Source organism: Ovis canadensis, chromosome 10 (assembly GCF_042477335.2).
Source record: "Ovis canadensis isolate MfBH-ARS-UI-01 breed Bighorn chromosome 10, ARS-UI_OviCan_v2, whole genome shotgun sequence".
Classification (NCBI taxonomy): domain Eukaryota; kingdom Metazoa; phylum Chordata; class Mammalia; order Artiodactyla; family Bovidae; genus Ovis; species Ovis canadensis.
In genome coordinates this window covers 36,082,206-36,095,067 of record NC_091254.1, presented here as the reverse complement: position 1 = coordinate 36,095,067, position 12,862 = coordinate 36,082,206, and the positions used below count along the sequence as shown (strand labels likewise).

The following is a 12,862-nucleotide window of genomic DNA, read 5'->3' as shown; positions in this document are numbered from 1 at the left end:
AATTCTCCAGGCAAGAACATTGGAGTGGGTTGCCATGCCCTCCTCCAGGGGATCTTCCCAACCTAGGGATGGAACCCAGGTCTCAGCATTGTAGGCGGATTCTTTATTGTCTGCGACACCCCTTGGAAACTATTCTTTAAAAGACAGAGTTACAGTTTCCATTGGTGGGTGTGCTTTTCCCAAATGTCTTCGGTGTAGATTTCCTCGCGGAATGCGGAATGAGAAATGTTTGGGGTTTTGTTTTTACCGGCAATAAGCGAATGTATTTTTCATTTCAGTACTTTGGTCCTCAATTATAAAATGAAGGCCTTGAGCCCCGAGTCCCAGCCAAGTCAACACCCTGCAGACTTCGGTCACTCGTCTAACTCCGGGCACCCCCAGCGCCCGCCCTGAGGTCGAGCTAGAGACGAGCCTACCGCGGGCCTCCGGGAACCGAGCGGGCAGAAAAGCGACGTGGAGGCCCCGACTCCCGGCCGGCCCTCCGGCCCCGCCAGCCCGGCCAGCCCCGCCCGCTCGCGGCCCCCGGCGGTCCCCGAGCCCGAGCGCGCCGCCGCACCGCGCCGACTTCCGCTTCCCCGGCGGGCGGGCGGGAGGCGCTGCAGCCCCGGGCCCGCGCCGCCCGCCCCGGCCGCAGGGGCGCTCCGGAGGCCCGCGGGCCGCCCGCCGGCGGCAGTCGGGCTCAGGAGGCGGGGCTGGAGGGCAGGGCCGCGGCAGACGTGGGTGTTAAGCGGCCACCCCCGCCGCCGAGCCAGAGCCGAGAGCGGGCGGCGGAGCGCGAGCAGGACGCGGTGGTGAGCGCAGCGCGGTCAGGCGCTCGCGGACTGCGGGGAACCTGCCGGGAGGGAGCGGGGAGCGGGCGGGCCTCGGCGCCCGGGCGGCGTGACCTTCCGGGGCGGCGGGGGTCCGGAGTCCCCGGGCCCACACGCGCCGCCCACGTGCCCGGGGATCCCGCGGGCGCCCCTGTCCCGCGCTCGGCCCTGGACTTCCCCGTAGACCCTCGGGCCCCGCGGCCTCCTGCGCGCCGCGGTCACCGCCCGGGAAAGCTTGTCCTCCTTTTCCCCCTAGTCGTGTCACCCAGCCTCCTGGCTCCGCGCGGCGCCGGGCAGGGCGGAGGCGCGGATGAATGGGAGACCCGGGCTGGTTGCTGGGTAGAGTCAGCGGACGTTTAGAGTCGGGAAGAAGCTGGAAGTCGTCTCCCTAAGCTACCCTTTGGGCAGACCGGGATCCCGAGGCCCCAAAGCGGGAGCTCCGGTGTCGGCTGCTAAGCGGCGAGACTGGTTTGCATCCTTGCGCCCGTGGGGCGCCCCTCTCTGGGCGCTCTGATGGCGGGCGGCCTCCCGTCACCCCAGCTTCGGCCTGAAGCTGGAATCTTCCCTAAGCTGTGATCTGGTTGGGGAAGGCGGGGGTCCTCGGATTCTCCCGAGCAAGAAATGAATTTCCCTGAGGAATGGGAAATGTACATGGTCTTCTGGAGTGGAACTCCGCGGTAGTTTGAAAGAAGGATAAAGGGACGCCGCAAGGTTCAGTTTTTCTGTTTCAGTTGGTACCGAAGGCTCATAAATCAGTCTAACTCAGGTTGGTCAGCCTTGCCGCCCTCCAACCATATGTCTTCCTCAAGCGAAAGCCATGCATAGTTTGAAACAGTTGCTCACATCTTCTGAGTTAATCTGTCAGTTCCCATCACCGTTAACAGTCCTAATAATACTACAAGTAGTTATGCGCAGGAGTTGATGTGTTTAAGTCGAACTTGCCTAAAAGGGTTAAATTCGCGTTGGTGACATAGTAACATCTGCTATGCCTCTAAGAGAAATGTACCGCCCTCCCCCACACAAATGAACCCCTTTGGATCGCCACCATCTGTGGCTCCTTTTCCCTCTAAAATGCAGGGTTCAGTGCTTTTTCTCCTTTTGACCAGATGGGGATACTCTGGAATTAAGTATTGGTTGATAAACACAGACCCAAAAGGTAAGACTTGAGTTGAATGCTGTCTGCCGCAGACTTGTTGTATGACCTTGGATGAACCATTGCCTTCCTCTGGCCTCAGTTTTTCCATTTGGAAAAGGAGGAGATTGGATTAGGACCCTGATATCCTTCTCTCACTACTGGATGGTCCCCGTCTTATCAACATTAGTCATTGTCACTGCCTCTCCAGGCCTATAGGTAACATAAAGTCGGTGGTTTTTATGTCTGAGTTAGTTGCTTTATAAAATGCTGTACTTTTGCTGTTGCTAGTTTTAAAACTTTTTTAAAAGGGAGATTCTTGGTGTCTGATCATTGACAACATACTTTAAGCTGTTGAAAAACTTCTTGGTGGCTAAAATTATTTTCTGCTGGTGATTAGCGTGAGGTTGGTATTCATGGATCATTCAGCCACCCACCCCCTCTGAGAGGTGGCCTGACTGGGTGTGGTGTCTTCGGTGTAATGGTTAAAAAGCGTTCCTTGTTATTTATACGTAAGAATATTCTGTTAAAGAACCACCTCTTCTTTTCTAGTCAATATTTATTTAAGTCAATTCCATAGCAACGGTTGATTTTTTTTGTTTATTTGTCTAAAGCTAGGAAAGTAGACTCTGATTTTCCCAAACTTCTAGACTCCAGCTCAAACCTACTGAATCAAGATCTCCAGGAGAGCGGCCTGGTTATTTGAATATTTAACAAGTGTCCCAGCTGACTCTTATCCAGCAAATTTGGGGGGGCAATGGACCAGGTGTTGCTACTGAAAACATGGTTAACACCAGGCGTTATCAACTTCACCTAGGAGCACGTCAGGCAGGCAGCGTTTCTGGTCCCTCTTGAAGCCAATCACATCAGAATCAGCCTTTTAATAAGGTCCCCAGTGTGATCTGTGTGCACGTTTATGTTAAGCTCTGGAGGGAAGTCTGATGACGGGACTGTTTGCTGCTAATGTTTTGTAGTTCTAAGAACTCCTGGTGCATATTCACAGTTTGTCATTGTGTTTGTCCAATGCGGCTATTTCTGATTGCTCTCAGATTATGATAGTATAGACAGAGACCTTGTATAGACAGGGACCTCCAGCTTTACGGGCCCAAGGGGCCCCCCTGCTGCTGGCAGAGAAGGCATTCAGACCCAGGCAGGTGTCAGTTGGCAGAGCTCCTAACTCATTCCTTTTCAGACCTCCTGTTTTGTGGCATTCTCTTAGAGTCTCAGGCTGCTGTCTGAATTTGGAACAGAGCTTACTGGATTGAGAGTTCAACCTAGGCCTCTGAAAAACTGGTTTGATGGGGCTTGTGATGTCTGCTTGGCTTGCTTGTTTGGCCTCTGTTTCTGAGAGTTTCAGAAAAGTTGGTTGAAGTGCCCCCACCTGTTGATGGAGCAGTGATACTCAGACAAGGTTTTCAATCTCTGTGCTTTTTATGGGGAGGTGGTGGGTGGGGAGAAGGGGAGGCTGATGACTGAGCTGCTCTGACCCCCTTAGACCCCTCCTCTGGAGCCACACAGAGCCAGTTTCCCAGTTCTGTGAGGTTCAAGCCCAGTAGCTGGGCAGCAGGCCTAGAGAAAGAGGGGCTGCAGAGGCCCGACTGATGGTGAGCTCTGGCTTCCTCCCAGGGATATGAGGTGCCCATCATAAGCTCCAGAGAGTCACCCTCCACAGAGCCCAGCAGAGGAGCGGGAGAATATGAAATCCAACCCTGCCATCCAAGCTGCCATTGACCTTACGGCTGGGGCCGCAGGTAAGGCCAGAGAAAACCCCGTTCTCTGATCCTCAAGTACCTTCTGTGAGTGAGATCCAGTGAGCACATTGCCTCTGTCACTCCAGGACCTTGTAATGAATACACTTAATGGGAATGTAATACTGTGTTGCAGGTACAGCAGAAGGTAGGCGTTACATATATACATACAATGGAATGTTCAGTCGCTCAGTCGTGTCCAACTCTTTGCGACCCTATGAATCGCAGCACGCCAGACCTCCCTGTCCATCACCAACTCCCAGAGTTTTCTCAAACTCATGTGCATCCAGTCGGTGATGCCATCCAGCCATCTCATCCTCTGTCGTCCCCTTCTCCTCCTGCCCCCAATCCCTCCCAGCATCAGAGTCTTTTCCAATGAGTCACCTCTTCGCATGAGGTGGCCAAAGTATTGGAGTTTCAGCTTCAGCATCAGTCCTTCCAATGAACACCCAGGACTGATCTCCTTTAGGATGGACTGGATGGATCTCCTTGCAGTCCAAGGGACTCTCAAGAGTCTTCTCCAGCACCACAGTTCAAAAGCATCAATTCTTTGTTGCTCAGCTTTCTTCACAGTCCAACTCTCACATCCATACATGACCACTGGAAAAACCATAGCCTTGACTAGATGGACCTTTGTTGGCAAAGTAATATCTCTGCTTTTCAATATTCTGTCTAGGTTGGTCATAACTTTACTTCCAAGGAGTAAGCGTCTTTTAATTTCATGGCTGCAATCACCATCTGCAGTGATTTTGGACCCCAAAAAATAAAGTCAGCCACTGTTTCCCCATCTATTTCCCATGAAGTGATGGGACCAGATGCCATGATCTTCGTTTTCTGAATGTTGAGCTTTAAGCCAACTTTTCCACTCTTCTCTTTCACTTTCATCAAGAGGCTCTTTAGTTCTTCTTCACTTTCTGCCATAAGGGTGGTGTCATCTGCATATCTGAGGTTATTGATATTTCCCCTGGCAATCTTGATTCCAGCTTGTGCTTCTTCCAGTCCAGCATTTCTCATGATGTACTCTGCATAGAAGTTAAATAAGCAGGGTGACAATATACACCCTTGACGTACTCCGTTTCCTATTTGGAACCAGTCTGTTGTTCCATGTCCAGTTCTAACTGTTGCTTCTTGACCTGCCTACAGGTTTCTCAAGAGGCAGGGCAGGTGGTCTGGTATTCCCATCTCTTTCAACAGTTTATTGTGATCCACATAGTCAAAGGCTTTGGCATAGTCAGTAGAGCAGAAATAGAGGTTTTTCTGGAATTCTCTTGCTTTTTTGATGATCCAGCAGATGTTGGCGATCTGACCTCTGGTTCCTCTGCCTTTCCTAGAACCAGCTTACTCAGCCGTAAAAAAGAACACGCTTGAGTGAGTCCTAAGGAGGCAGATAAACTAGAGCTTATTATACAGAGTGAAGTAAGTCAGAAAGATAAAAATATCATATATTAATGCATATATATACATACAGAATCTAGAAGGATGGTACTGATGAACAACATATTTGCAGGGCAGCAGTGGAGAAGTAGACAGAGAATAGACTTATGGACACAGTGAGGGAAGAAGAGGATGGGACACATTGAGGGAATAGCCTGGAAACATATGCATCATCATATGTGAAATAGCCAGCGGGAACTGGCTGTATGATGCAGGGAGCTCCACCCAGTGCTCCGTGACAGCCTTAGAGGGGTGGAAGAGAGTTTCAAGAGGCCGGGGACATATGTATGCCTGTGGCTGATTCATATTGATGTATAGCAGAAACCAACACAGTATTGTAGAGCTTTTATCCTCCAATTTAAAATGTTTTTTAATTGACAAAAATAAAAAGACAAAAAATAAGCCAACTAGGAGTCAGGGTAAAGGGTGGGAATGTCCCTGGTTCACAGCTGGAAGACTGTGAGATCACAGCTCAGAGCTGAAGCCACGTGTCCGTTGCCACGTGGCTGGGATACACAGGATTCTACTCCTAGCCTGGCAGTCTCGAGAGCCCTTGTGTGCAGAAGTAACGCTATACCATTTCTCCAGGAAAACCCCAGAGACTGTCCTTACTACCGCTGAGGAGAGAAAGGAAACCCTTAGAAATGTCTTCGGTAAATAAAACTGACTTTTGACTGTGTCTTAAAGCCCTGAAAGGAAGGGAGAGGCCCCAGGCCTGGCCGGGGAGTGGTGGGTGGGGTGGTGCCAGGGCAGACTCTGTCCCCCGCCCCCGGTGCCCCAACAACTCCCCTCCCAGGCACTGGCAAGTTCTCAGCCGCGCCTGCCACGCAGGCCACTCTTCAGAAAGGCCGCGTTTACTCAGTGAGAGGCAGATGACAGAATTCCAAGTGCCTGAGTGATGACTTGGTTCTTTGAATTCCTGAATGATTTTACGGCTGGAGAAGCGCGCTGGAATGCCCACCACTTCCCAGTGGAAACCCTGACTGCTCCTCCTCTCCCTCACCGATTCTTGTCACCGCTCCCTGGGGCGGAGAGGCCAGGGGAGTGGGTCTCCCCTCATCCTCTTATCTGGGGGGGCCCTCCCAGGTCAGCAGATGAAGGGCAATCAGAGGGCCGCCTGCTCTCAACCTGTCATCTTAATTGTGAGAAAGAAATCAGGGATTCAGGGAAGCTCAAAGTATTTTTCCCTGAACCAGACATTGGCCACAGTAGGCTCATGAGGAAGTCTGGAGACAGTATACGCTGCAGGCACTGATAAGAAGTGCAGGCAGGGGCGCTCCCAGGTCAGAGGCCACCGGGAGGGGAGGGAGTGGGGTGGGGTGGGGGAGGGGGGCACTAAGGGCTGCCTGGGTTCCGTCCCTCTCGCAAGCTGAGTGCCCTGGGATTGAGCCCCAGGCCCTCGCACTGTCCCTTCTCCATCCCTTTAACCCCTCCTCCGTGTCATTCCCTGGCAGAGGATGCTGCCCAGCTGCCTGCCTCTACCCTCCCGTGAAAACCTGTGCTCAGTTCGTGTCTCTGCAGTAGGAGTGCGTTTCATCCCATGGGGGAAGCTCAGCTTTTGGAATTCTGTGTCTTTTCAGTCTGTCAAAGGTGGAGGATCTGTTGTGATAGAATTAAAGCATTTTTGCTTTTCCTGGAAAGGACAGGCGTTTGAGTACTGCATTCATAACTGTATCTGCATTCATAACAGTAATCTGTAAAGATGTAAATTGCAACAGTATTGTCCGGAGTCTGGCTGTGTAAGGCATTCACCAGTACACGTGCTTGCCTTTTTTTTTTTTTAACGTGTATCAGGCCTGTGTAGTAATATTTAAAGATGTAAATTGCAACAAGATTGTCAGGAACCTGGCTGTGTAAGGCATTTGCCAGTACACCTGCTCTTTTACAGTGGTATTAACATGTATCCGGCCCTTATACACACTAGCATTTATTTTTTCTGCTAACTGTGGGTAGGTGTTCCTTCTTGCACTGCAAACCCAGGGTCGCCCCTCACTGATGTAATACCACTCTGGTTGTCTTGACATCTGAGGTCAGCAGGCTTCCTGGGTGCTAAGCCTGTGAGATACCAGGCGGAGGAGGTCCCTCGTGGTGACCTGAGAATTCCCCCTGTATGAATGGGAAGCAGCCATCCCATTTTTGACAGGTTTCAGCCTTTAAGTGATGGAGCTAGAAGGGCCTTTAGAGACCCTTGACCCTAATGCTCTTGTATGTGTAGAAAAGGGGCCCAGGGAGGGATAGTGGATTTGTTTAAGGCTGCACAGCTGTTAATAGAGGTGTAAACAAAGACAGGGTGAGGACCTTGGCTGCCTGGTGCCTTGCCCCGTTCTGTCATCTTTGTTCTGATGCTACACGGTGGCCAACAGTGTCCCCCAGAGGTGGGGATTCCTTTGGAGGCTTCACTGCCCCAGCTCTCTGGATGGGGAAACTGGTGGGCTTTGGGATTTTTCTGTTGCCAGGAGCAGAGGACCCCTAGTGCTTTGTAGATGTGGACCACCCACGGAAGCGATGTGTGTGAGAGCAGAGGCAGCCGTGGTTGGAGGTGATGTGGGTGTAGGATCTGCGTGTTCTTCTGTGTGTGTGTCTTCTAGACAAACCTCCTAACAAGCAGTGTTTCAGTCCAGCTCGTCTACCCTAAGGCACAGCTTCTGTGTCTGAAGCTGCTGTAGGAGCAATGCCAGGGAAAGATCGATAGGCCTAGGTAGCTGGTTGGGGAGGATTTGAAGGCAGTTGGTTAGGTAATTGGATAATTATTGAAATGAGGCAGCTTGGATCTCAAAAGTTAAATCCCCTTAAAGGGAAACCTTAGTGGCACGTGAAGGTTTAGCAGTTTAACAACTATCAATATAAAATGATGCTTTCTTTCCCCAGACTGCTCTGTTGCAATGTGCCTTGCTTAAGCAGTCAGGAAAGTGGCATTTTATTTTATTTTTTGGCATGTGGGATCCTAGTTCCCCAACCAGGGATGGAAGCCACACCACCTGTTGTAAATGGTGTTAGTCATTCAGTCTTGAGTGCCTGATTCTTTGTGACCCCCTGGGCTGTAGCCCACCAGGCTCCTCTGTCCATGGGATACTCCAGGCAAGAATACTGGAGTGGGTAGCTATGCCCTCCTCCAGGGGATCTTCCTGACCCAGGGATCAAACCCCAGTCTCCTGCATTGGCAGGCAGATTCTTTACCATCTGAGTTAGGACATTCTAACAACTGGACCACCAGGGAAGTCCCCAAAATGTGGCATTTTTAGATCATTGAGGTTTATTCTTTCAAATGCCACAATTAACAACAAACCAAAAGCGCTCTTTGGTTGGAATATTTTGAAAATGACACGCCTTTCTGCACCACTAAATGGAGCATTGACTGCCCCTAGTGGGTTGGAGGCTCTCCCTTCCGCATGGGTGGCCAGGTGGCCAGGTCCTTCCGGGTGAAGGCCTGCTTCTGCGTTTCCACCGTGGCCCTCCCCGAGCGCTGCCCATCACCACCATCACTGTCTCAGCCCTGGTGGATTTCCTCAACCGTTTGTCACCTGCTGGCTCTACTGTGTGGAGGACTGAAATCCACACCCGCAACCTTGAGAGGATGTAGGTTGCAACACGTCTCCTGCAGAGGAAAGTGCCGTGGTGACACCTACACGAAAGTGCAGAGAATGGGTCTCTTTCTTTTTGGGGGGCTTTGCTGGGTCTTTGTTGAAGCACACAGGCTTCTCTAGTTGTAACCTGTGGGCTTAGTTGCCCGACTAGGGATCAAATTGTGCCTTGGAATCTCAACCACTGGACCGCCAGGGAAGTCCCCCTTTTGTTTCTTTTTTTTTTTTCTTTTTAATGAACTTTTAAAAATTATTATTTTTTTTTTGATTGGAGGAACCCCCTCTTGTTTCTTATGGAGAGCAAGATGATCAGAGGTCTGAGCTCTAGGCAAATAGGGAAAGAGATAATTCCTGTAAATTATTCAAAGCTTCGTAGACCCAGCAGGTATGAGGACTGTCTTGGTCTTGGGTTAGTGCTGGTGTTCGGAATAGTTATCACCTCCTTGCGCAGGCCGGGATGAGTGCCGTGACTGTGTCATCCGTCCGAGCTTCCCTGGTGGCTCAGTGGTACAGAGTCCGCCTGCAATGCAGAAGAGGCAGAGATGAGGGTTCGATCCCTGGGTCAGGAAGATCCCCTGGAGGAGGAAATGGCAACCAACTCCAGTATTCTTGCCGGGAAAATCCCATGGATAGAGGAGCCTGGCAGACTACAGTCCACCGGGTTGCAAAAGAGGTGGACGTGGCTGAGTGACTAAACGACAGCCGCAAGTTACGTAGGAAGTTAGCTTGCATCAGTGGATCAAGGGAGAGAGTTGTAGGTAGCATTGGAAGTACATTAGCCTCCTACTTTCTCCCTGTTGGAGATGGAAACTGTTATAGATAAGCAGCAAATGGGTACTGTAGCAACCCAGATGTCTGCGCTGTTCAGGATGGTTGGGTGAAAATATGGAAAACTCCTGGTTAGGATAGGATTTTAATGCTCTGAATTAAATGCTTTATTCCATGTAGCCCCATCTAGGCTGTCAAGATTATGAACCCACTTTAAAAATTCTGACAGTCACCTTTTCTTTTGAAATGATTATTTTTGACATGGGTAGGATCTTATTTCATCCTAGCCCATCAGTACCTGGGAGGGAATGACTAATTACGGTAACATCTTATTAAATTATATTCCGCTAATTCAGGACTGGCGATGGTGGGGCAGGACAAAAGCAGAAACGTGTCATTGCTCTCCTAGAAGGGAGGAACAATGGTGACAGGGTCACGGAGACCATACCCGTGCTTGCTTAACAGTTCTGTTTTCAGACTCTTGGGTAAATGTTCATCTACCAATAATTGGGAGTTATTCCTAACAGCCCTCCCTCCATCTCTACTTTCCACAGCGTAGTTGAAGTAACTTATTATGTCAAAGTTGTGAAATTACATTTCTGAAGTACTTTGTGTCAGCCTTCTCCGGCTTTTTTGTTTTGTTTTGTTTTTAAATTGGAGGATAATTGCTTTACAGTGTTAGTTTCTTCTGTACAACAACATGAATCAGCCGTATATCCCTTCCCTCGTGAGTCCCCGTCCCACCCCTCTAGGCCATCACAGAGCACGAGCTGAGCTCCCAGCTATCAGCAGCTTCCCACCAGCTCTGTCTTTTACATATGGTGGTGTACAGACATACGTGCTGCCCTCGCAATTGGTCTCACCCTCCTGTGTCCGCAAGTCTCCATCTGTGTCTCTATTCCTGCCCTGCAAATAGGTTCATCGGTACCATTTTCCCAGAGTCCGTATATATACATTAATAGACATTATTTGTTTTTCTGGCTTTATCCACATCGCTGCAAACGACTCAGTTCCATTCCTTTTTGTGGCTGAGTGATATTCCATCACATATATGTACCACTTCTTGCTTATCCATTCCTCTGTCTATGGACATTAGGTTGCTTGCCTTCTCTTCAACTTTGCTGAGGCTTTAATAACCTCATCCAATGGTTGTGTGTCCTGGCACAGGTAGGGGACATCCTGGCCCAAGGGGAGGTGGAAGTGTTCACCAGGGACAGTTCCCCAAATGCTGACCCAGCCCAGGGTCTGGGGATATCACAGGGTTCATGTTGTTGTTCGGTCACTAAGTTGTGTCCAACCGTTTGTGACCCCATGAACTGCAGCACGCCAGGCTTCCCTATCCTTCACTATCTCCTGGAGTTTTCTCAAACTCATGTCTATGAGTCAGTGCTGCCATCCAACCATTTCATCCTTTGTTGCACGCTTCTCCTCTTGCCCTCACACTTTCCCCAGCATAAGGGTCTTTTCCAATGAGTTGCAGGGTTTATAAATCATTCTCTTCCTCACATCAGAGTTGTAATTGAATGCAGTTTAGATTTTGCTGTATTTAATACTCTTAACAGTATAAAAGCATATAAATATGTGTGCTAAGCTATAAAGAAAGGTAAGTGCAAAAGAATTGATGCTTTTGAACTGTGGTGTTGGAGAAGACTCTTGAGAGTCCCTTGGAGTGCAAGGAGATCCAACCAGTCCATTCTGAAGGAGATCAGCCCTGGGATTTCTTTGGAAGGAATGATGTTGAAGGTGAATCTCCAGTACTCTGGCCACCTCATGCGAAGAGCTGACTCATTGGAAAAGACCCTGATGCTGGGAAAGATTGAGGGCAGGAGGAGAAAGGGATGACAGAGGATGAGATGGTTGGATGGCATCACCAACTCAATGGACATGAGTTTGGGTAAACTCCGGGAGTTGGTGGTGGACAGGGAGGCCCGGTGTGCTGCAATTCATGGGGTCGCAAAAAGTCGGACACGACTGAGCAACTGAACTGAAGCAAGGTAGGTTTCAATCCAGCTCCTGTCTGAATACAAGTCATTGGAGTCCAGATAAGAGGTTTTCCCATAGGGGCAAACATTCAGCTCTTTGGGGACTAATTCGGCTCTTTGTTTTCCTTCTCTGTGGCCTAGTCTCCTGTTATTTTTCTGATAGTCATCAGGACCACTGGGCAACAGAGAGAGGAGTGATGAACTCTTTCCAGACCATTCCTCTCCCCTTCCTTTTATGTGGACGCACACACAGTTAACCCCTATCAATTAACCACTTGTGTAGCAACCGTAATGTTAGACCCTTATCCTAATCCTCATGCTATCCCAGTAGGGAACTGCGGCTCAGAAGTCACATGGCTTGTCCTGGATCTCATAGCAGAGTCAGGCTTCAACCCCGGGTGCCTCTGACCGATGCTCCTGAACACACATCCCACCTTCACATCAGTGGCTCTGATTGCTTAACACGCCCTTCTCCCCTGCTGAGTGTGAGCTCCTTCAGGGCTGGGCAGGGGACCCGGCACACAGGGAAACCCCTGGAAGTTTTACTGAACTGGGCTAGAAGGTCTTAGGGGGAGAAAAAGTCAAAAGGAGATGATGGAGAAGTTAGCCCGGGGGTGGGCTGCCTGGCCCTCATCTCCAAGGGTCCCCGGGGCTGCAGCCTGCCGTGAATCCATGGACTCGGGCTGGACGAGGACTCTGTCCTGGTTGCAGGGGGCACCGCGTGTGTCCTGACCGGGCAGCCATTCGACACCATGAAGGTGAAGATGCAGACGTTCCCCGACCTGTACCGGGGCCTCACCGATTGCTGCCTCAAGACCTACTCCCAGGTGGGCTTGCGGGGCTTCTACAAGGGCACCAGCCCGGCGCTCATCGCCAACATCGCCGAGAACTCCGTCCTCTTCATGTGCTACGGCTTCTGCCAGCAGGTGGTGCGGAAGGTGGTTGGACTGGACCGGCAGGCCAAGCTCAGGTGAGTTGAGCGCGCCGACCCTCTTTGTTTGAAAACCAGCACTTATTTGGTCAAGAACTTTAAGAGACCTTATTGGGAAGAACATTTCCTTTTTTTGTTTGTTTTAACATTAACCACTTTCTTGATTCTGAAGTGATCCATCACTGTCATAGGAAACTGGGCAAGCACATACATATGTGTTATGTAAAAGAGTTGCCCACAATCCACCACGGAGAACCAGCCACCCTCACCTTCGTCCCATTCTTCAGGAAGATGCTTTTCTTTCTTTTTTTTTAAGGATTATTTTTCTTTTCTTTTATTATTAGTATTATTTTTTGGTTCAGCTGGGTCTTCACTGCTATGCATGAGCTTTCTCGTTGCAGAGAGTGAGGGGGCTACTCTTCATTGCGGCACGCAGGCTTCTCGTTGCAGTAGCTTTATTATGGAACACAGGCTCCA

General features: G+C 50.2%; 1 protein-coding gene across 1 annotated transcript in view; it reads left to right on the top strand.

The window, feature by feature from the left end:
- The first annotated feature begins 325 nt into the window (after nucleotides 1–325).
- The window catches only part of SLC25A15 (solute carrier family 25 member 15), a 31,959-nt gene continuing 19,422 nt past the window's right edge, over nucleotides 326–12,862 (top strand). The window contains exons 1-3 of the mRNA XM_069601479.1: nucleotides 326–791; nucleotides 3,568–3,692; nucleotides 12,166–12,424. Of these exons, the coding sequence (XP_069457580.1) occupies nucleotides 3,638–3,692; nucleotides 12,166–12,424 (314 nt within the window). The 5' untranslated portion in view covers nucleotides 326–791; nucleotides 3,568–3,637. The remainder of the gene's footprint in view (nucleotides 792–3,567; nucleotides 3,693–12,165; nucleotides 12,425–12,862) is intronic.